We start from the raw sequence: 24,700 nt of genomic DNA on the forward strand, positions 1-24,700 counted from the left end.
ACTCTTTATAGCCCAGGCTAATCTCTAATTCAAGGTGATCCTTTTGTCCTAGGCTCCAGAGTACTATTATTAAAAGCATGAGCATGCCTGGTTTACATCATTTCCAGATGTGAGTCTGTTTCCTCTAGGAATACTCTTTAATCACTGAGTATTCAAGGAAAGTCTGTCCCTGTTGGGAGAGAATGTGTATTCTGCATTTTGGAATTTATGGCGCACAGTCAGCTTTCCCATGATAGATCTATTCCAGCCACATACCCTAGACCCATGGTTCTCAGACTGTGAGTCATGCTTCCTTTGGGGGCTGCACATTAAATATCCTGCATATTATATATTTACATTACAATTCATAACAGTAGCAAATTTACAGTGATGGTGTAGCAAAGAAAATAATTTTATGGTTGGGAGCCCCACAGCATGAGCAGCATTAGGAGGGTTGAGAACCACTGCCCTAGAATCTTTGAATTAGAAAGATCTTGATTTTCTTTTCAGATAGCCCAGTTGGCTTCCATCTTGCTATGTAGCCAAGGATGACCTTGAAATATTGACATTTCTGCTTCTAGTCACTTAATTTTTTATCTCAGAGAATAGTTTAGCTTTAACAAGGCGAAGCCTCACCCCCAACCTTTAAGCTGGTCAACTAACTTGTCTTTTATTCCAAAGCTTCTTTTTTTATTTTAATAGAATTTTTTTGTCCTCTAACAGTTTCATGCATATAAATAATGTATCCCTCCCACTTTTGCCACAGAATCCAGGAGTTCCCAACTTGCCCACATTTGAGTCTTTGCCTTAACACAAAACAGAGTCCACTTAGTACTGCCTGTTGGAATGTTGACTGATCTTTTGGGCTTGATCTTGTATGGATATTGTGCAGGTAACCATGGCTGCAGTAAGTTTGTGAGTACGAACAGCCATGCCAGGTTCAGAAGACAGCATTGCACAGCTCTCCTCCTCCTCCTCTTCGGGCTCTTACATTCCCTTAACGACATCTTCCAAAATGATCCCTGAGCCTTGGAGTGTGGGGTTGATGTAGATGTCCCATTTAGGGATGAACACTCAAGAGCCAATTGTTCTTATCACTTTGACCAGTTATGAGGCTCTGCATTAACTGCTGACTACAGCAGAGACCCTTCCTGGCCAGGACTGAGGGCCGCACTAATCTATGCGTGTAAGCACAGATATTTAAAAGGTAGCTGACAACACATCCATTTAGCATGACAACAGGGGTAAGTTTCTCCCTGGGGCCTATAACATAGCCTTTGATTTTCTTACTGGATAGCTTGTCCCAGAATGCTGAGCTGCAGCAGACTACAGTGAATTAAGTCTGAACTGGCTTGGCATAGGTAGCTGTTAGCAACTTTTCTTTGCTAATGAGGCCATTGCATGGCCAGGGAATGACTTCAGGTTAATTGGAGTAGGCTGAGGTTTGGCAAGAGGTGCTGTGAAACTGCTTAGTCTGAGACCAGACATAGAGAGGGATTGATAAACTTAGAAGTTAAACATGTGCATCATTTAGGAGTCTTTAAGTCAAGGCCTCCATTTTTAATGCAAGTTGAAAAAGCCTGTGGTGATGCAGGCTTGTCCCAAAGTTGAAGGCTCTTATCTTCAGCAGCCAGCCAATGACTGATCCCTACCTGTGGGACCAGGTTCTCTAAATTCTGGCAAGTGTTTAGCGGGTGTCTACAGTGGGTTCAGACTTGGGTCAGGTACTTTGAGAAATGGAAAAAAAAAAATAGTCCTGAATTCATAGATCAAGTTAGGGAGACCAGACATTAAAACTGCCAACAACATCAACAATTGGAGGAAAAAAGTATCTAGTCAGAGTTCAAAGAAAGGACACTGATTGTGAGCACGGGTGGTTAAAGAAACTTCATAGCTATGGGTCTTTGGGCTGGATATATGACAAGAATAATTATAAAAGGAAGAAGAAAGCCTGTGTGTATTGGTTTGCTGGTCATTAAACACCAGTGCATGTAATTATTTAATTATTGAGACAGCACCACCAGGTACAAATTATTAGCTTTATTAATAGATGCAGACAGTGGAATGTGGTTCTTGCCCAGGGCCACACACTGGCTAGTCTCAGAGCTGTCTGGAATGCCACCCTGTTCGATCTGGCTCAAGGACGAATGTTTGAACCAATGAGCTGCCTGTCATCTGAGATTTGAGAGAGTTTTGTTTTGAGTTAGTGAAGAGGATCAGACCAGTAAAATGACACAGGTCAAGTAATGTGTCTGGGTTCTCACACACCTATTCTCAGAGCAGGTGTCTTCCCCTGGGGAGTTGGTAGAGGTAATTAAAATGCACGGCCCCTCTTTAAAAAGACTGGGCAAATGTGAATTGCATAATGTAATAACAACTAGAAGGTAAAATGGGATAATGTTAAGTGAACTCCATCTTGAATGTCAAGTTGAATATATTGTCCTTAATGATGGGTATTGTTCTGTGAGTGGCAAAAAATGAACAGGGTGAGAACAGCTGAGGAAAAGTCAGACAAGTTGAGAGGTACATCTTAAAAGCCACTGCGTTTCTGTGGATCCTTTGTGTTTTTAGATTATAAAGCTTTTTATACATTTTTTTCAATTTAAAAATTTTTATGTGTATAGGTATTTTGTCTACATGTGTGTCTGTGCACCATGTGCACTCCTGGTGCCTGTGGAGGCCAGAAGAGGGCATCAGATCCCTGGAACTGGAGGTACAGTTGGTTGTGAACCACCATGTGGGTGCTGGGAATTAAACCTGGGTCCTCTAGAAGAGTAGCCAGTGCTCTTAAAACACTGAACTGTCTCTCCAGCCCCACCCCCACCCCATTTTGGCAAATATATATGAAGCAGACAACTTACTAACCTGAAGGTACTCTTCAATTTAAATGATGAGTCATGATACTCATAAAAAAGGATCTACGAAACAGGAAATAACCAGTTGTCCATCAGTGAGAATAGTTGAGCTCTTTGTGCTGTACTCACAGGATGGAATGCCATTCAGCCACAAAAAAAGGAATAAACAATTGATATAAAACAAGTACCAACCTAAAAACATACTTAGTGAAAAAGCCGGATGCAAAGAATACGCACCACATGACCTCCATTTTAATGCTGTATAAAGAGCAGGGCTAATCCATAGTGAAGAAACTCAAAACGTCAGGTGTCTTGGCTGCTGTGGGAGCCGACTAGGAATGGACATAGGGATGAAGTGCCTGAGGCAGCGGCACTGTCTGTGTTTTGGGGGGAGTTTTCCTCATACAGGTAAAAGTGTCCATCAAACTCATCTAATGCTCCACTTAAGACTTGTGTGGCTCATTATACCTAAATTTTCATTTAAACGAAGTATAAGCTATTATTGGATTCTAGTAAATGATTGACAGGCTGAAGGGTAATGGGCATTTTCAGTCTACTTAGAAATTCACTAGAAAAGATGGAGAGGCTGGGTCAGTGGCTCAGCAGTTAAGAGCACTGGCTGCTCTTCCAAAGAACCCAGGTTCAATTCCCAGCACCCACATGCAGTGCAGAACTGTCTGTAACTCCAGTCTTGGGGGATCCAGCACCCTCTGACCTCTGAGCACAGGCACACAACAGCTGACCGCTAGCTAAAGTCTAAAGGAAGCACACGCCAGGCCATGACAGCTCTTCTTGTTTTTCATTGAAAAGACTTTTCATACAGTCTATTCTGATCACAGTTTCTCCTCCCCCAATTCCTCCCATGATAACCCTTCTATTTGTAGAGGTCTTGCCTCATATTTTTACAAAGTGGAGAAAAAAAATGTTTGCCCCTCTGTGTAGTGATACCCCCTTTGTAAATTGAGATAGGAGGACCTGCTGGGTTTGCCCTTTAGAGACAGGGCTGGTTCTGTGTTCCCCAGGGGAGCAAGGGCAGGCCGGCATAATAGGAAACAGGCTAAATCTCTAGGTGGAGAAGGGGGCTGGCTCTCAGCTCTCGGTGGATCTTTGCTGCATTGTCTGTCCCCTTCAGAAGCACTGAGAGCTGGGTGTGGTGGCTCCCCTCGGTGGTCTCAGCACTCAGCTGAGGCAGGAAGGTGGCTGAGAGTTGAAGGCCAGCCTGGTTTACAGAGTGAGACTGAAGATCTCAGTGAGATAGGGTGGGAGGTGAGAGGGACAGGGAAGGGAGGGGAGGAGGAGAAGAGAGAAGGCACCAGTAGGTTGGACTTGTCTCTAAGGGTTCCCAGAGGGAACGCTCTTTAGGGATTCTCACATCTGCTCTCAGCCAGGGAGCCGGCATGCCTGTGTAGCATTTCTGCCCCCACTCTTGTTCTCAAAGGTTGGAAAGCAGAACCAGACCCAGTGGGAGTGAGGTTCTGTTCTGTTCTTAGATGTGGCACTGTCTTACTCCCCTTTCCAGGTGATCGGGTTGCCATCGAGCCCGGTGTTCCCCGAGAAACAGATGAGTTCTGCAAGATTGGCCGATACAACCTGACTCCATCCATCTTCTTCTGTGCCACACCCCCCGATGACGGGAACCTGTGTCGGTTCTACAAGCACAGAGCTGATTTCTGCTACAAGTGAGTGCCTAAAGTGACACTGCCCCCTTGAGAGACAGAGAGAGAGACAGAGAGAGAGACAGAGAGAGAGACAGAGAGACAGAGAGTGAGTGTGTGTGTGTGTGTGTGTGTGTGTGTGTGTGTGTGTGTGTGTGTCCTGCACTGTGTGGTTCTGGCTGGCCACAGACTGAGAGAACTGCCCACTTTGTACACTACCATGCCCAGCTCAGCACTCATTTCAAATGCAAGGCTTATTAAAGGCAGGCCTTCCCTTCTTGGTGGCACTGAGGGGAGCTAGCCTGCCTGGGGTTCAGTCTGACTCACAGTGGTCTTTCCGTGTGTCTTCCCATTACCAGGAACAGTAATAGAAAACCATTGCCCAAATCGCTCACTTCCTCCAGCCATTCTGGAGAGAACTTGCCATACCTCACCCTTCACTCTGGTTTCCATGGCAGCCACAGAGGAAAACTATAGCTAGGTGTGGTGTCCCACCCCTTAGGTCCCAGCACTCTGGCAGCAGCGGCAGGCTTGGTCTGTGTAGGAGTTCAGGCCAGCCAGAGTTACATATCGAGACCCTGTGTATGTGTGGGGGTAGGGTAGAGAGACAGAGACAGAGAGAGAGGAGAGACTAACCACAGGGGCCTCTGCATCAACCACCACCAATAACAACACCAACATCTTACAGAGTTTGACTGAGGAGCCTGAGTGTGGTCCAGGGGCGTGAGTCTTGGCATGCTAGGTCCAGTCCTTCCTTGTGACTTCGTTTCTGTTAGCCAGCAGAAGACTAAATTAGGCGATGCATGGAAAGTCACTGTTACTACTCCATACATGTGCTTGTATATAATTGGTGCTTTACGTGCCTAATGAATGATGACTAACAATGGGATGAGCACCAGTGTTCCAGTTGCATGCCAGGCTAACTGAAGCAGAAGAAAGCTGATGAACTCAGGCACAGAGCACAGCCAGGGTGCAGATGGCCCTTCCTTTGCCTGGACCCCTCTTGGGTGAGACGCTACATCTGAGAGACACAGTGTCCCACGTGGTGCAGCATGGGGCCTTAGGCTGCTGGCGTGTGTTCCCCTTCACCAACCCAAGTGTTTTCCTCCTGTGTAGCCCAAGGCGGCTCAGCCAGGGTGGGGGCTTGTGTGACGGAGGGTAAAGTGCCCTGCGCAGGGAGGCCAGGTCTGACAGGTCTAATTGCGAGAGACGGTTTTCTTGTTCTGTTTTTCCAATTTGTTGTTTGTTTGTTTGTTTGTTTTTCAACACAGGGTTTCTCTGTGTAGTTTTGGTGCCTGTCCTGGACCTCTGTAGACCAGGCTGGCCTCGAACTCACTGAGATCCTCCTGCCTCTGCCTCCTGAGTGCTGGGATCAAAGGCGTGCGCCACCACCCAGCTTTAATTTTTTCACTTTTTGTCTTGGTTTCCTCCTCCTCCTCCTTCTCCTCCTCCTCCTCTTCCCCTTCCTCCCCTTCTTCTTCTTTCTCCTCTTCTTCCTCCTCCTCTTCTTCATCTTCCTCTTCTTCTTCCTCCTTTCTCCCCTCATCCTCCTTCTTCAGCAAGCTCTCACTTGTAGTCTAGGCTAGACTAATTTACTATATAGTCTAGGCCGACATCAAACACATAGTAATCCTTCTGCTTCTGCTGACCAAGTTGCTAGGTTGCCGACAGGCACCCCACAGCTGGCTAGATCTGAGATTTTCTAGTATTCCTGGCAAACTCAGAGAAGAGACATAGGCTAGAGACCTTGTGGTAATAACTGAGGCCAACCCCTGAGACTGTGCTAGAAAAAAGGCTGTGTGTGTGTAGGGGGTGGGTGGGTGGGGGGTATGCCTTTCAGCAGGGGATTCCTGAATCAGCCATCTTTTTCTGGGTCCTTTGCCAAGTAAGTCTCAAACCTCCTTTCATGGAAGGCAAGACTGAACATGAATCTCGGCCATTTTGTTTACTGTATGACCTTGACCAAGGTCTTTAAGGTTTGAAATCCTCAATATCCTTGCCTGTAAAATGGACATCATGATAGTATCTTCCTCACCAGAATAGCCGAAGAATTCAATGAGAAGAGTGTATCAAGTGTTTCACATGGCAGGTGCTCAGTGATGGCACTAAGGCCTCTTGTGGTCTGAGGATGGAGGTGCAGATTCAGACCTGAGAAGGGAAGCTTGGCTGGGATGGGCATGGTGGTAGTTTGTAAGATGGGGTATGGGGTGTGGTGGTGAATGATATACTGGTTATCAGTGGTCGTGGCAGATCTGAGAGGAATCTCTAGGAGCCATGTATCTCTGTCTTTCCTCAAAGCTTCCTTCTGCCTCTTCCCAGTGTGGCTCTGCCCTAGCCTTCCTCCTTGACTGTTTCTGAGCATTCCTATACTACCACTGCCTCTGCATTTCCTACCCCACATCTTCTGGTGTTTATCTTCCTCCTTGGATTCTTGACCACCCTTTACCCTTTTATTTGTTCCCTGAGCACTGTTGTAAACCCCAGTTGGCTGTCCTCTGGTGTTTGTAAGTCACAAAAGGCCCGGGTCCACGAAACCCATACTCCTCCCATCCCCAGCCCTTGGTCAGTGGTAGAAAGGCCGCTCTCAGACTCCTGCTCTTCTGCCGGCCGGCATGCCTGAGCCTTGCTCTCAGCCTGGCGCGGGTGTGAGGAGGCACCATGACTGTCAGAACACCCGACCACGGTCCCTCACTCCTCTCTCACTCCACCCTCCTGTCTTTTGGTGTTCTTAGTCTACAGAGAGGCCAAAGAGGGAGAGAGGAGCACTCAGCTTAGAACCAGTCCTAGCTCTGTAGGGGAATGTTGAGGGACAGGATGTTGTGTCTTGAGAGTGTGTGTTTGTGTGGGGGAAGGGGGGTGGTCCCTGAGAGTTTAGGAATCTTCCTTGTTTCATGTTTTCCCCTTAGACAGACTGTGCCATAGCATGAGCAGAGTCTGGCTTAGACTGTGGGGCATGATGGGAGAGAAGCGGAGGCCTTGCAGTTCATTCTCTAAGGTCCGAGAACAGTGACAAGAGGGTGGGGTGAGCACGTTCATTTCTTTGGGGAGCTTGTAGGTGCCCATGTTTGTGGGTGTCGCTGGGAACTAAGTAAACTCTGGATAGCGAGGAGCCGGCAGGAATAAAACAGCCCCAGAGCGACTTGTGCCAAGAGGCATCTGATGTGGGCCATATGAGGGCAGTCAGGACTCCTCGGCGTGAGTCTTGCTGGGAACCAGCCTTGCAAACTTGTCACCGAAGAGTGAGGGTGAAAATAAAGCCTGTCCTGCCTTCCTGACAGGGTCGGATGAGATGATGGGTGGGGAAGCACTCTAGCCCGCCAAGCCTCCCGCGAACACTCACTGTCCCCAGCGGGATTGTGGATGCACTTGAGATGCCAGTGAGCTCAGAAGAGAAAACCAAGAACCTAGTGGTGAAGGGGCCACATTGTTAACTCAGCCTTGTGGAACAGTTCCTGCCCCATCTCAGCCAGTCATGGGGCAGCCAGGCAGCTGCTGTCACCAGATGTGCTTCTGGAATATATGATGGGGGGGAGGGGTAGCAGAGAGGGGCTCACACGTAAGTCACCGCTCGGCAAAGCTCTAACAGTAGGGACTGCCAGAGTGAAACCAGACGTGCTGAAAAGTCCAGAGGCTGAAATGCCAGAGTGTGGTTACATTAAGCGTTTGTTGAGTAAGCTTTCATTGGTTCATGACAGCCATACTATTCCTTAGCTTGGGAGGCATGTTAGAAGAACACATAGTGTGGATCAGTGTTTATGTGCAGGTATGGGGTTCAGTGCCCAGCACTGGAAAAAAAAAAATCACCAGAAACCATGATGTTGTCACTGAACTCTGAAGGGATTTTGCCAAAGAAAATGACTTTCCTGGGGCAGAAAGGCATGGCCTTTGGAAGCAAACATATCTGACTTCTACTTCAAACCCTTTGAGCCCTCGCCTTGAACTTCTGAGATAAGCCATTTAACTCTGGCAGCCCGATTTCTTTCTCAGTAGACTTGGGGGTAAGCAGCTACTGCTGAACTGTTCTGACAGTGTTGTGAGCAAATGCATGCCAAGTGCTTAGCACATTGCTGTACGCATTAGTCAGTGCTCAAGTGTTAGCTGTTGTCGTGGTGGCCTTAGGCAAATGCAGTGTAATACCAGTGATAGGGTTATAGTATCAATACTGTGCTGTGGTCATGTAGTGTTAATAGCATCATCAGTACCTCAGTAAAGTCAGAGACCCTAATTGTGTATGTTGGATTACTCCTCAGGCTTCCTGACAATGTCACCTTTGAAGAAGGGGCCCTGATTGAGCCTCTCTCTGTGGGGATCTATGCCTGCCGACGAGGTTCAGTTTCTCTGGGGAATAAGGTCCTTGTGTGTGGAGCTGGTAAGAAACAGAGCCCCTGGCTGTGGGTTCACAGGCTGGGCATGTGGAAATTCCCATCTCATTTCTTCTCCAGGAGCTGGGTTTGATTCTAAACACTTTCTGGGTAGGAGAGGGTTACAGTGTCTCATTCAGTGATCAGCACTTGGCTAAATAAATAAAATGTCTGAGGTGGATGTAGTGGCACACTTCTGTATCTCTGCACCAGGAGGCTGAGACAGGAGAATTTCTGTGTATTCCAGGCCAGTCTTGGCTACACAGTGAGACTCTATTTCAAAAAGCCCAAACAGACAGATAAGTAAATAAAATGTCTGCAAGCACAATAGTAACTAACATCTCACAGGGAATATAACCCTCTATCCATTTAAATAATAAATAAATCTTGCAATAAGTTTTGAACCCTTGATAAAACTAGGGTAATATTTGGGTTAGTAAAGTAAAGAGTAACTTTTGAAACTTGTAAGCCACACTGAAGAAATGATAGTCTTGCCTACTAGGCAAAGGAAGTAGGTAGACTCTGTTCACAGGAGGAGGGAGTCCAGCCACTGACTAGGGGTCCCAGCTTTCTGTCTTCTCCCATCTCCTTCTTCTGGCCACTTGGAACAAACCCCAGAGGCCTCAGACCAAATCATTCTGGGTTTTTAATTGCTAGTAACCCAGACAACATGCACACGCACAGATATTCACTCATAGCCCATTACTCATGAGCCCAAGAGAACCACTGTTAATATTTTGGTGCAGAATCAGTTAGCTTTAGTTTTGTGGTTTGTTTTGCTTGTTTTGGGCCAAGGTCTCTCTGGGTAGCCAGATTGGCTTCTAACTCGGGGAGCTCCTGCTGCCTAAATGCTGGAATAGCAGGCGTGTGCCGTCATCCCTGGCTAGTAGGTCTTTTTTGTGTAACTTAAGACTTAAAAACAGAGTCTTGCTAGGTAGCTCAGGATAGCCCTGAACTTACAATCCTGCCTCAGCCTCCCGAGTGCTGGGGTTACAGGCTTTATGCCATGGAGTAGTACACCCCCTTAAAAACAAAAACAGAAAACCTGGGATATGGAGATGGTTCAGCTGGTAAAGGCACCCACCACCTAATCTGATGACCTAAGCTCAATTCTTGGGACCCACATGAAGAAAGGAGAAAACTGAATTCTGCAAGTTGTCTTCTGACCTCCACACACGTACCATGATACATGAACATGCTTGCACACATGTATATGTGCACACTATAGTAAATGAATGCAATAAGAAAATCATGATTCTGTAAACATTTTTTGTGTCAATGGCTGCAGCCCTTTCTGTAGTATATGTAACTAGTCACTCACTTTGGACATTTCAGGTGTTTTTTCCAGGGTGTTGCTTTCTAGGGGAAACACACAACGCTGCTTTCAAGAGAGGGCAGCAAAAAAGCAAACTAAGTATTCCTGTTGTCTCATTCTGTGGGACTTTGTTTTATAGTAAATCCACAGTGCCATTTAGCAAGCAAATACCGTGGAAGTGGGTGGGTCAACCCAGGGACCCACCTCACGAAAGAGGAATGCTCGGGGTGTCAGGGAAGAATGTGACTCTCCCTGGGGAGGGGTGGTGTATTCTCCTGAAGTCAGGTCAGGGAAACACGTCCAGATCTTCTGATTCATAGTTTCTGGCTCTTTGAGATTCTCTCCAGCAGAGCCTAAGAGAAAGGAAAGGGTTTCTAGCTCTGAGGTGTGAGGGATCAAGCAGAACTTACTGCTAGGAATGTGTTTCATGAAAAGAACAAGCCTTCATCCACTTGTTCACATCGGCATTCACAAACAGCCTTACAAATCTTATTGTGTGCCAGGCACTTGGATAGACACTAGCAGTGCACACGTGCATGCACGCGCGCGTGCGCGCGCGCACACACACACACACACGCACAAAACCTAGTCCCTGTCCAGGGCTCAGGCAGGGGCAAAGTTGATGTTTAGTAACATGCAGTCTCCATTCTCTGCCTTGTCTAGGGCCCGTTGGGATAGTCACTTTGCTTGTGGCCAAAGCAATGGGAGCTGCCCAGGTGTTGGTGACTGGTAAGAGGGGTCTCTTTCAAGCTTGGCGCGCTCGTTTCCTTCCTCCCAGTCCCACCTCTTAGAGGTTGTACCACCTCAGAACTCCACACTGGAAGCCGAACCTTTGTGTGAACCTTTAGGGACAAACCACCACACTTCCTGCAGTACTGGTGTCTGGAGAGCTGCTACCTCCTGTCCCCTGGGTTCTAGAGCTGGAAGCCTGTCCAGGGATGACCAACTCAGGGCTGAGGAGAAATCTCTTTTGTGAGAGGAGAAGATGGCTGCTGTGGAGAGGGAATGTGGTGGCTCTTTATGTATGGGCCTCACACTACCCTCTTAGTGCTAAGAGGAGGCGCAGCCTTTGGTCTGTCTGACTTAATTTAGAAGGCAAAGATGGTGTGTGTGTGTGTGTGTGTGTGTGTGTGTGTGTGTGTTTGTGTAGGGGTATTTTGCATAAGGAAAGGGTATCTGCATGAGTGTACCTGTGCAGCACGTAGCGGACAACGTGTGAGGGTGTGGGGTGTGCTGAGCTCAGCAGCTCCACCCCTTGCACCGAGACTGCTGCATCAGATCTGTACCTCCATTTTCCTTTCTTCCTAGTCAGTTGTCCAGCTTCTGTATTTAAAGTAACTTATGCTTCCTTTTAGACCTGTCTTCCTCTCGGTTGGCCAAAGCCAAGGAAGTTGGAGCTGATTTCACCCTCCAGGTTGCCAAAGAGTCTCCTCTGGAAGTTGCCAGTAGAGTGGAAAGTATGCTAGGGAGCAAGCCGGAAGTCACTATAGAGTGCACAGGAGCAGAATCCTCCATCCAGACGGGCATCTATGTGAGTGAGCTGAGGGCGGCTCACTGGCCTGCAGCTTGGGGGCAGGGGTGGTACAGAGTGGTAAGGAGAGCAGCGGTAAGGAGGTCTACCATCAAGCTCCGTCAGGCTGCTGTGTGACCCCTAGACAGCTAACCCCTCAGCACTTTGTTTTCTTGCCTTTTGTGTGGACTTGCCTTGAGCCCTCATTGAGTCATAATGGGGTTCAAATGTGAAGAGCAGAATGCATGCCCCTTCAGGATGGGGTTGCCTTTAACATTGCGCCAGTACCTGTAAAGCAGTGCTCTTGACGAAACCATCAGCAGGACAAACAGGGAATCGTGCCTTAGTAGAGTAGGAGATTCCTCTATTGTTTTATTGAGGAAAACTAGTCTTTGAGTCATTGATACTAAACAAGAGCTAGTAATTCAGTTAGTCACCAAGGTGAGGTGAATTTTCAAGGCCAAAGCTGGTGAATGGGGTGCTATCTTCCCGAAGAAGGAACAGATAAGCTGCCCAGGCCTGATTCACCCTACAAGGTTTCACCCCTCCAGCAACTTATGGGAAACAGAGGGAGTTGGTGGGGAGGGTGTGGCTTTGACAGAGCAAAGTACAAGGAAAAGAGGAAACAGAAGCCCTCCTTTGTGCCAGTCCTCTGCTGGGCACTCTGTAGGCATGATGCCTCTGCACCTTACTTCTGAATTCAGGTAACACTTGACACTGAGGGAGTCTTGGGAACTTGCTTCCAATTCCTCGGGTTATGAGTCTGGATCAAGAGTCAGTCCTAGCCCTGCCAAGCCCCATTACTTAAGCCTTACCCACAGGCTGGGAAGGATTGAACAAACATCTATACCAGGATGGGAGGGCCTGAGCTGGGAGGAGCTCCTGCCTCTGCCTCCTAGACTGCTTCCCCACAGGGCCATGGGCTTCTCCTTCCCTTCTGAGTCATAGCTAGTTCATGCCCAGGGCACTTTGCAGCACATGAGATATTCCAGGAAGGAATATCTCTACCTATGGTACGCCCTCAGGCCTGGGACTCTTGCAGAGCTGTCCGCTTCCTCCTGTCAAGGTGCTTAGTGTCACAGAGGGCAAGGAGGTGGCAGGAGGGATGAGCAAGTGCCACTTGGTCCTGTCCTGACTTTCTGCTAGAGTCAGCCGGCCTTCTGTTCCACTGTCATAGGCAATGGTCTCCATGTGGGGAGGGGCAAATCGTACCCCAGACTCACAGTGTGTCTTGGGTACCTCCTGGGTGCCAGGCTTTGTGTTAGAGACATTGCAGGGTATGATGGGTATGTCTACTATCTTCAGGTGGTTAGCTGGTCAGTAATACCACACCAGAGAGAGGCAATGAGACTTAATGGCTGTGACTGTCCTTCTCTTCTGCACTGATATTTGGGAACAGATGTCACCCCCAGTAGTTGGTAGCGTAGGTCAGTTGCCAGGCTACCTGAAGATGGTATAGAGGTGAATGTGATCTGAGGTACTCCCTAGGTAGAAGTGATGTCTCTCCTGACATGGTTATGGAGCCATCATGCGTAACAGAGACTGTAGAAGGTCCCTGGCTCATTGGCCACACTGCCAATGAGCACAGCAGGCAGTGGCACCGAATCTGGACACTGCTGAGCGTCACCTTCCTGTCTGGGAGGTGACTGGGTGCTGTTTGTGTGACATGGTAATGTCCTTGGGTAGAACTGATGGTATCTCTTGGTATATTGACCACACCCAGAGTAGTCAAGTAATTCCTTGACCTATGACCTAAGGTATTTCAAGGCATTCCTTTAGCCAGCAGGTTCTTCCTCATTGTCAGGAGGGCAACTCCTAATGGGGAAACCATTTTCCTGGGAAAGTTGTGAATCAAGAGTTTACTGTGACTCAACTCACAGTTTTGACTTCTCGCCCATCTCCAGTGGGGACAGCGATGCTTTTTCCATTACACACGTATTCCTGGGTAGTTTGTAAGTGATTCTGCACTTCAGTGAAAGCGTGAAACAGCTGAACGTTGAGTGAACACCAGTACCAAGCATTGGGATGTTACCCATGAGGTGCTAGCTGAAAGGCCAAGTCCAGGGTCGGCTGCTCAGAGGTCTTAACACCGGGAGTCACCTCACAGTGCTGCAGGCTGGAGTACACCTCTCATCTGGCCACTGCAGGCCTCTCTCCATGGCATTTCTCACCCCTCCCCTCAGAAGGGCTGGCTGTGTGCCTTCCTGTAGCTCTTTTTTGTAGCTCTCAGAACGGCCCTGGGTAAGTGCTGCTGCCATGTCTGACTATCATAGAAGTTTTGCAGGACAGAATTGCCCATTCTCCTGCTCCTCCCAGCAGGGAACACAGGGTACCACAGGGCCAGCATTGTACTTACACAAGGTTGCATGGACATTGCCAGGAGATAGTCTCCCTCCTCTACCATGCTTCCAGAAGGGAGTGATTCACTGGAGTCTGTTTCTTGACATTAGCAAAGCACTGGATTTCCAGACAAATATTTAAGGACGACGGATCCATTATGCCCAGTACCGTTGAGGTGAAGAATGAAACGGTTCCTGCCTGCCTTCGTGGGGAAGCTGTTTTTAAACCACAGACTCCACAGCCTGTCTGCGGCAGCTGTAATGTTCTCACTGCTGATGAGCTCAGAGGGGTTCCTTATTTATTTTCATTTTGAGTGTTTGAGTTGTGGGATCTCATTCTGTAGCCCTGACTGACTTGGCCCTCACTCTGTAGCCCACACTGGTCTTGAACCTCAGCAACCCCCTGCGTTAGCCCCCTGCATGCTGCCATCACGGGTGTGTGCCATCATGCCCAGCCGATACTGACTGTTCCCGGTGTCTCTGATTCTTCTTTAGTCACCCTTACATTTCCGGGTGCCCTGTTGGGTTTGGGTGGCATGTCGAAGAGTTTGGTAGTGGAGCCAGAATCCCACCCTCTGGACCTCCTGTGGATCCTGACTTTCCTTGTCCTTGTTTCTTCCTTAGGCCACACACTCTGGTGGGACCTTGGTGATTGTGGGAATGGGCTCTGAGATGGTCAATTTACCCCTAATGCATGCATCTGTGCGGGAGGTGGATATCAAGGGCGTGTTTCGATACTGCAACACGTGAGTATGCTGAGGGTGAGCCAAGGTGATCAACAGCCAGCATGGCCTAGGCCGGTCCTCTGCAGCCTCTGAGACCAGGAGTCTCTGCATGTTTATTCATGAGGGGCACTCCCTGACCACACTGCCAACATACGATATGATAGGGCTGCTAAGAGAGAACATGTACTTATTCCTCAGAGGGAGGAACAGACCGGGAGGGGGATTTTGGATCTGCCACTCATCACCTAATCTCTCCCCCTTTCATTTCCTCAAGTAGCCAGACTTCCCTTCCTCCTTTTAAAGGGAATAAGGAGTCTGTCCTGGGGGAGAGCCGCTTTTCACCACCCTCCCCATGAGCCTACTGCTCCCCACTGTGTGCAGCAAGGATGCTCTGTCTGGAGCATAGTGATGCCTCTTACTCCCAGCTTATAGTTCCATGGCCTCAGCAGAGCACCCACTTTGCATTAAACTTTGCCAAGCTGGGCTGCTAATCTATGCAAACTGGTTATCCTGACCTTTCCCAGGTTGCCTCCCTGACATTCCTGCCTTTTCACGCTGGCCTCTGCAGTATAACTCAGTCCTTCGCGCCAGCGAACCTCAAGGTTCCATGGCACAGACTGCAAAGCCAGGGGATGAAGGCTTGGCTAGGGCGACTGAGAACAGCCTCTGTACCTGCAGATTACAGTTGCAGGCCCTCCTCACTCTGTAAAGTTGACCTTGCAGAAGGGCCATGCTAGAGATAAACACAGCCGGGCAGTTTCTGGGACCTGGGCGTATCCCCTAAAGGTTAACGAAATGCTTATGATCTCTTACAGGTGGCCGATGGCGATTTCCATGCTTGCATCGAAGGCCTTGAATGTGAAGCCTTTAGTTACCCATCGATTTCCTCTGGAGAAGGCTGTAGAAGCCTTTGAAACCTCCAAAAAGGGATTGGGGCTGAAAGTTATGATCAAGTGTGACCCCAATGACCAGAACCCCTAATGTGAATTCATCTGTGCCCTCAGCCTACCCTCTCAGCATCTAAGGGCTAATGACTGGGAAGGGGAGGCCCTGGATGCAGAACTTTCTTTTGAATGATAAAAATAATTAACTCATAATAAGCAGAGAGCCTTAGGGGAGTTGGTGTGCCTTAAAGACAGAGGTAGGGACACTCTGAGGGACTTGTAGCCAGAATGAGATGCTTGTATTGAGGAAAGTCTAGTAGAGAGAGCAGAGTTCGGCAGTGCTGGGAGCTTCCCTCTTCCTCTGCTACCTTCTGTGGTGAGGACATAAACCCCCTGAAGTCCGAGTTCCACTGTGATGGCCAGGGGGTGGGGTTGGCTCAGGAAGAAAGGACTTCGTTAAGATGGAAGTGACCCCATAGCTGATCCTTTGGTCTGGATGAATGGTTGTCATCTGTTGTAGTTCAGAGAATGGTGTTTGTCAAGCCAAGCTTCATTTGGTTTGATGATAAAAGGGGAATAAGAAATGGAACTCGCCTTCTGGATCCAGGATAAAAACCAATCAAAAGAACGAAGCAAATCCCATATGAAGTGCATTAGCTTACATTCCCCAAATGTGGGAGTAAGGGCACTCACCTCTGCCCAAGGACCACTTCTTCCTCAACGCCTAAGAATTCAGTCATTACATTTGTAAAGTGGAAGACCACCTTCCCAACACTGCTGTTCACAGTAAGGAGCAGTGCCAGTTGCTAGGCAACCAGGAGCCTTCCACCTGAAGATCTTAAATCCTGCCTAGTTAGTACTAGAAGGCTTGTGTTCCCATGCTCACTCACAGGCAATTGTTACTCCATTCCACTCAGTTCTGGCTATCTGAAAATGTCCCCTTCTCATAGCTGGGTAAGGCTGGTGGCGTCTGTTGGGTGGACACCACAGAATTTTTCATCCCAGGGCTTTTCTATATAAGATTTGGGTTCAAATCACACCCTTTGTGATCTTAAAATAATTAAGAGTAACAGTGATGTAACTTGGGCTACAGACTTTAACCCACCTCTTCGGCTGCGGGTAGAGAATGACTGAAAAGAATCTGCTGGAGAAGATCGTGGCCAATAACTGAGCTTTGCAAAATAAATTCTGTCGCTGGTGTCGGACTCCTGTGGTTGATGCTTGTTTAGGGAGCAGACTTAGGCTGCCCGGTTCCCACAAGGAAGGATCACAAAGCCTTAGCAGGGCACATTCTCTGTACTAAATATCATCTGAGTATCTTGCAGGTAGAGAAAGTAATTCAGGCAAAAGTAGCATAACCCGTTTCTTCTCTTCCCCCATGCAGGAGGCACGTTACAAGACTTCTGTCCACACACTCTCAGCAGCTTCGCACCCCACTGGCTTGCTCGTCCTTCTCTCTGTCCTATTCAGTTAGCACCAGACTTATTACTCGTCTTCTGTGAAGACTCCTTCCAGCAGGGGCATGCCCAAAGTTCCTCTAGTAGGAACGAGAAAAGCCCCTCACCTTGGAAGACCTCTCAGATGCCTCAGGCAGGGACAGGTTTCTCTGTTAAATTTACAATTAACCAGGTGTTCTTGTGGTTGTGTCTCAGTGAAAGGGGGACCACTGAAAGGATTTGGGAGCCACAGAAAGGACAGGCAGACAGGTAGAGCCATGGAGAACAAAGATGTGTCACTTTGCCTAAAATTACACTTGGTCTTTGGAGCTGGTCTTGGCCCTTCCGTTTTCTGGCTTCACTTGGGCTTTATGATGCCCGTAGAACTGTGAAGAGTGGGTGGCTGATCACGACCAGGTAATTCAGAAGTGACATGGTGGTACTTGCCTGTGGTTCCAGCACTTAAAGTGCTGAGGTAGGATCATTTAAACAAAAGCAACAAAACCCCAAGATAGCAGCTCAGAAGATCCTTCCTATGTTCATGTCCACCCCTCAGCTCTCAAGCTATGGCTTGCCACATGCATGCCAGGAGCAGAGAGGCTGCGGTGGGCTGTTCAGTGAGCCACAGCATGGTGAAGCATCACTAAGTTGTCTGGGGTTTCCTTCTACATCTTTATCCAGAGGCTCCTAAGAGGCTGCAGGAAGATGGGAATTCATTCCCCCCACCTCCACAGGTACTCATTGTTGACTATCTCAGTGAATCAGTCCCGGAACCAAGAATCTGAATTTCCCTGAAGCTCCCCAGCATTGGAAGGCCCAGCGGCTTCTGTGTGCTCTCGCCAGGTAGGGCCTACATTCAGTCAACATGGAGGACCCCACCCAGCTGGCACTCCCAGTCCTGGGGTAGGGTGGAGTGGGGTTAGGAATAGCTGAGCAGGGGACCCTGCAGGTGACCCTAACCCAGAGAGGGGAAGGCAGCTGTAGGACACCCCCCCCCCCCCCCCGCAGGCTGGCAGGCCTGCTCCAGCTGCTCCCCTCCTGCCTATCTCTTCCCAGCCTCTCTTGTGCAGCACAGCCTTGCTTCTTCTTTTGCATAAAGGAGGTGTGCTGGGATAGTGAAGCCAGAGGTCAAGAGCAGGGGAAACACAGGATGTGTTGACATTCGCCTTTTTCCTCAGAACTGTCTTCTGTTTTCATGATGTCAGCCTAGGCTCAAAGTTCAGAAACCAAGACAGGGAAACAATAGCAATGCTCAGGAAGGCAGCTAGGACAGAGGCTGTGCCCAGCTACAGATGACGAGGCCCAGTCAGGGCTGCACCCGGGGTGGGGGCTACACCCGGGGTGGGGGCTGCACCCGGGGTGGCAGACAGCTCTCTGGCCCTGCACATGCCAACGCCACAGGCCAGGGGAGGAACAGGGTTTGGAAAGGGGCTGCAGCCTTGTGGGAACAGCTCGTGGGATACGCTCCCCAGACCCCAGAGGATGCTTCTCCGGCACAGCTGTTGCTATAGTGGAGTTGCCCAGCCCCCCCCCACCCCCACCCCACCTCTGCCTTCACAGCCCCTGCCCCTCACTCTCAGCTTTAAAAGCCCTAGCTGAGGCAGACACGGAGTTCTTTGCCTGGCTGGCACCAGATAGTGGGCAAGGATGTAGTTGGTGTTAGCACCGTGGGACTTCTTGGTGAAGCCTCCAACCAGAAGAAAGGCTTGTTTCTTGGACTCATGCAGCCTCTGAGAGGGTTTGTTAGAGGGCTGATAGGGATGTCTAAGTCCTGGGCCCGCCACCAGTCACTGTGACACCAAGTCACTTTCGTTTCCAGTCAGCCTCCACGTCCTCCTTTGCTATCTGAAGGGTCTTTCTGGACAATCTTGAGGTCCCCTCATGCACTGATACATTGTTTCCTGGGGAGAAAGACCCCCTGGGAAGTATTTCTCAGAATTAACTGTAAGGTGCTTTCTCCAGTTTTAGTTCAGGTCCTGGGTGAAGGGGTGGCTTGAGGGACAGAGAATGGCCCAGGCTGGTGGGGGGGGAGGGACTTTATGTGAAAATACCTGCATTATGGATATCACCTTGCTCTGTGGCTCAGGCTTGCAGTGTGATCCTAAGGGGTTTGCAGAAGCCCAGAGATGGGTGCAGACAGGTTGGGCTCATCACTGCCCTGTTGTGGTCAGTGACTGGTCTTCCAGTACTCCACATAAAGCTGAAGGCAGAGGCACAACCTAGAAAGGGTAAGGGTACATCAATCCACTCATTGTGGGGGGACTATGGGGAGAAGATGGGCCTTTGGGGGTAGTGAATCCAGAATCCCTGAGGCATGGTGGAAGTATACCTCCCATGGGTCAGCCCCTGCAGGCTTCTGTGGGTGATACTGAAACCCCGTGAGTCCTGCCTAATCCTACAGGCTCATGCTTACTGGACCCACAAGCTACCAATCCACAGGAGCCTCTTGGCACCCAGAGCCTCACTTGTGGGCCTCTTCACAGTTCTGGAAAAATCCCTCTCCACCTTACTTTTTGAGACCCCACCTCTCACTGTCCCTGGAGCTTGTGGTTTGACTAGACTGGCCAGCCAGCAGATTCCAGGGATTCGCCTTACCGTCATCCCCCCAGCTTTAGATTACAGAGCCTCCTGGCTCCACTTGGCCTTGAACATGTATGCTAGATCTGGAACTACTCAGGTCCTCATTCCTACATGGCAAGCATTTTATCAACTGAGCCATCGCCATAGCCTGTGTACACACATTGACACTGAAACTAGGAAACCTTTTGGGTTCCAGGTTATGAACAATGTGAGCGGAAGTCCCCAGGGGCTGCCGAGGGTAGGGCCGTAGTGTCACTGGCTCACTGACTTCAGATCATTTGGGGAGATGGAGGAGGCTTGATCCTCTACCGTTCAAAACTTGAACATGTTGCTATGTCTCCAGGCCTGAGCTTCCATATTGTTAAAAGCAGTCATCCCTTCCAGGAATGTGGCAACAGTTCCTGCAGGGGCTGGTGGGAAGTTATAGGGAAAGTGTCTCAGTCACTATGGAGCGGTGGACCACCATCAGTGAACCTGTACAGAAGCTTCCCCACATCCCATGCCCTCAATGGCAAGACGGAGTACCTAACCAAACCTTACTAGGTCCCTGGGAAGAAGTAGGGCCATACACATAACATTTTGTTTTGCTGTTCTGTCCTCTCTTTAGTAGGTATATAACTCTGTGTGTTATGGAATTAACTGGATTAGGTATTAGGTTGCTGATCTTTGGATTATTGAAAGACTTGACAACTTAAGACTTTTAAGGAAGTTTCTGAGTAATTCAAATAGGATGGCCATGTTTCTCTTTATTCTCTTACCACGTAAGTATACTGAATGCTATGTTTATCTGGCCTAACAGTATACATTTCTTTTTTTTTTTTTTTTTTTTTTTTTGGTTTTTTTTTGAGACAGGGTTTCTCTGTATAGCTTTGCGCCTTTCCTGGATCTCACTCTGTAGACCAGGCTTGCCTCGAACTCACGGAGATCCGCCTGCCTCTGCCTCCTAAATGCTGGAATTAAAGGCGTGCACCACCACCGCCCAGCCAACAGTATACATTTCAAGTACTATTTATTCCCATGAATACCAAAGTGAAACATGTCCCTTGTCACACACTACATGGCACAGGACAGGGCTACTAGCCCCCAAGACATCAAGAGTTATTGATTCTTCTAGGACTGGCAAGGCAGTTGAGTGGGTAGAGATGCCTTCCACCAAGCCTTATGACCTGAGTTCAACTTCTAGGAATCACATGATAAAGGGAGAGAACTTCCGAGCTTACTCCGAAAAGTTGTCTTCTGATTTCCATCACGTACACACAGACACACACACAAAAGAAAAGAAAAAAGATTGATTCTCAGGAACTTAATGGGGGAGCTATTATCAGAAAATCAAGAGGTCAACATATGATCTGAGAGGGAGTGAATGAGGAAAAAACTGAAGACAAGGAACTGTTAATCCAGGGCAGAGGGAAGCAGTGACTCAGTGCTGCGGCCCCGCGGCAGTCCGACTTTCAGTCCAACACCGAGGAGACCAGCAGGTTCCAGCCAGAGCTTCCCGGGACCCATACCATGCTGGCTCCCCTGTGCTAAACTCCCACATCCTGCGTCTCTGCCACCTTGCTTATACATTGTCATGGACTGAGTCAGAATTGAGGAAAAGCTGCCATGCACTTGAAAGAGGCGGTAAAGGACAAGGCTGGTAGAATGACTTGGGCGCCATAAAGTACGGACAGGTGGGTTCATGCTGGGCTACGACACAAACAACTCATTTGACTTCTCCCAGCCTCAGGTCCCTTCAAATAGGAAAGTCATACCTACCTCAGGGTTGTCATACGGTCAGATGAAGTCATTTTGAAGTTCTTAGCATGTCACTATGATTGTGTTTACTGAGTGTCCATGTCCTGTCCTTGTTTCACCTTGCCTGTTCAACACCAGGGTGAGTGATCCCCCACGTGAAAGAACAGGGTGAGTGATCCCCCACGTGAAAGGACAGGGTGAGTGATCCCCCACGTGAAAGAACAGGGTGAGTGATCCCCCACGTGAAAGGACAGGGTGAGTGATCCCCCACGTGAAAGAACATGGTGAGTGATCTCCCAAGGTTTTTCCAGCTCTGAGCCCCTGACTGCCTAGATGTCTGAAGGTGTCTGAGAACTCCCGAAGGTGGTAGGAAAGGCATGGCTAAGACCCAGCATTCTTGGACCCCTCAGAGAGATGGCTTAGTGGTTAAAGGCACTAACTGCTCTTTCAGAGGACCTGGGTTCAATTCCCATCCCCCACATGGAAGCTCACAACTGTCTCCAATTCTAGGGGACCCAACACCCTCACATGGATGTACATGCAGGTAAAACACCAATGCATTAAAAAAAAAACAACCAAACAAACAAAAAACAAAAGACCTAGCATTCTCAGCTCTTTCATAAAAATATGCCCAGGCAGGAGAGGTGTCACTAGATGTTAAGGCCAGGAAGTAGGGAGGAGAGAGGAACCAAGGAACTTCCTCTGATCCTCCCTCCCTGTTCTGTTCATCTACCACCCAAAGAAGCCTCTAGATCCTCTCTGGATAGGCACTTCCAGAAGCTGTGGCCAAGTTTCATTCTACATTGTGAAGGTATCTGTACAGACTAGCACAGTGCCTGGCACACATAGAAGAAATTCTACAGACATGTGTAGCCTGATAAGAGAGATTCTTAACTCTCAGCTATGAGCCACTCTCCTGAGCTGACTCTAGAATGGCTGGACTAGATAGGGGACAGTCTAAGTGTCTAGTGACTTACTGTGATAAGGAGAAATGAAGCTTACTGTGAAGAAATGAAGCTTATCCTTACTGTGATAAGGAGAAATGAAGTATGGTCAGGGGCAGAGACCTCTGTCACATAGCAAGAGGAGGCTTCCCCTGGACTAGAGCTGTCAACTCCAGAGTCCCATCAAAGACACTGTGGTCCAAGCAAGATGGGGATTTCACTGAGGACACTAGGTGTGACCAAGTGAATCCTTAAACCTCTTGTTTTAAGGGGAATTGTGGGTACCTCAAGCAATACTGGACCAGAGTACTCTCTTCTCAGGTTACACGTGTCCAGAATTTCTTCTATGTGTGCCAGGCACTGTGCTAGTCTGTAGGGATGCCTTCATAATGTGGAATGAGACTTGTCCACAGCTTCTACAAGTGCCTGTCCAGAGAGGATCAGCCCCTTAGTTAGGTCTCCCGGGTCTAGAGGCTTCTTTGGGTGGTAGATGGACAGAACAGGGAAAGAAGGTCAGAGGACATTCCTAAATGTGTCAGGACTCCAATCCGTCTTTGGAGTCTGGACACATTAATTTCAGAAGAGTCATTTAATTTGCACTCTCTCTTGATCATTAGTGATGGGAGTCACAGGAACTTCTCTCCGTGGTCATTTGTCAACAGAATACTAAGCTACTGTGGGAATGAAGGGAGTTGTGTCTGCTGTGTGCCAGACACTTCAAGGGTGATAGACATGTTAACTCTCACTATAATCTAACCAGGTTAGTACAAGTTAGCCCATTTTATAGCTGAGAAAACCAAGGCACAGAGCGATTAATTAGTTAGCCAGAATGTAGTGGCATGTGCCTGTAAACCCCAGTGCTTGGGAGGTCAAGGCAGGAGATTCATGAATTTGAACCTGGTCTCTGGTGTAAGGATGCAACCCAGGCTTGTTGCATGCTAGGCGAACACTCTACCCAAGAACACAATGGTTTTTGACTGATATTTTCCAAGCTTGTCTGCACTAGGAGGATGCTGCAGGCAGGGCTTGGCTCCAGCCTCTCTCCTCCACCCTCCACTTCCTAGTTCCCTTGAGTTCCTTTCTCACTTCCTTCTTTGGCTCCGCTCTCCTCTACCTGTGGATTCTCTAGAAGGCTTTATTTTCTTTGTCCTTTAAGTTCACTTAGAGAAAAACATCACCTTAGTTTACAGTTTATAGAATGGTTTTTGTTTTCAAGATTGGGTCTTGCTGTGTAGCCCAGGCTGTCCTCAAACTCTCAATCCTCCTACCTCAGCCTCCTGAGGGTTGGAGTATCTCCATATCTCTGCCTGGGGAAGTGGGGTGAGGTGGACATGGGTCTTGCGGGCTGCATGAATATATAGAGATTCAGCTGTGTATTAAAGCTATAGTTTGACCGGCCAAGGGTCTGTCAAAAGGCAAGCCATTTATTATGAACATTTGGTGTTATCCAGCCTTTACTATTTCAGCTGTCTTCTGCTATGAAATTCTTGTGTGCCCAAATATTTCCAGACCATTTGGCTAACAGTTCATCTCCCCAGACCTGCTGAACTTCTAGGTTACTGACTCCTCTACTAAGCCTAGGAGACAAGCTGGCTGGAGACTCATAGCTTTGTTTTTTGTGCTAATGAAGCTCAGACCATCCCCCTGCCTCGAGGCCTAGCAGCTCTCCAGAGCAATTGACTGAGAACAAAAGGGGTTTTTACATATCAAGGTGGAAGGTAGAGGAACATTCCTGACGAGGCAGAGAACCACACGGCCAGGGAAATAAAGACAGGCATTTTTCTGTAGAGCGGACAGAAGGGCATGACCAGAGAGAAGGGAGGAAGACAGGTTTTGTAGACGATAAGGCAGAACTCTTACAGTGTCCATCAGTGCCAGGAGTAGAGAGAAGTAGAGATGGAGAATGAGGATACAGAGGACGAAGATGAGGCTGAGCATAAGAGCTTAGTCGTTAGCAGGACTATGAGAGGGAACCGGATGGAACTGAAGCTATGTAGACAGGATTTCAGACCAGAGAAACAAAGTAGACCGATAAGGAGCTTGGTGTATCTAAAATTATTCTTGTTTTGTATGCCTGATGGAGCTGTAGCTGAATAGATGGAATTTTGTCTTAGAGGAATAAAGTTAGCAGACATAAAAGCATAGTGTACGTAGATTTTCTCCCTCAGATATCCCACACTGGACATAGTGAAATCCCCGGGACCCCAGGGAAATCCATACGTGGGGGGTGGCTGGAGAGATGGTTTAGTGTTTAAAGCACTGGCTGCATTTGCAGAGGGCCCAGGTGATGACTCATAACCACCCGTAAGTCCGGTTCCAGGGGATCCAATACCTCTGTGGGCACCAGGCACACACAGAGTACACAGTACTCACAAGCAAA

The 24,700-nt window shown here is 48.5% G+C and overlaps 1 protein-coding gene across 1 annotated transcript in view; it reads left to right on the forward strand.

Moving 5' to 3' along the window:
- Positions 1-16,828, forward strand: part of Sord (sorbitol dehydrogenase) — a 33,120-nt gene extending 16,292 nt beyond the window's left edge. The window contains exons 4-9 of the mRNA XM_028878733.2: positions 4,354-4,513; positions 8,740-8,858; positions 10,829-10,894; positions 11,521-11,696; positions 14,639-14,760; positions 15,555-16,828. Coding sequence (XP_028734566.1) covers positions 4,354-4,513; positions 8,740-8,858; positions 10,829-10,894; positions 11,521-11,696; positions 14,639-14,760; positions 15,555-15,720 — 809 coding nt within the window. The 3' untranslated portion in view covers positions 15,721-16,828. The remainder of the gene's footprint in view (positions 1-4,353; positions 4,514-8,739; positions 8,859-10,828; positions 10,895-11,520; positions 11,697-14,638; positions 14,761-15,554) is intronic.
- Positions 16,829-24,700: the final 7,872 nt, after the last annotated feature.

This window comes from Peromyscus leucopus, chromosome 4, assembly GCF_004664715.2.
Source record: "Peromyscus leucopus breed LL Stock chromosome 4, UCI_PerLeu_2.1, whole genome shotgun sequence".
Taxonomy (NCBI): Eukaryota; Metazoa; Chordata; class Mammalia; order Rodentia; family Cricetidae; genus Peromyscus; species Peromyscus leucopus.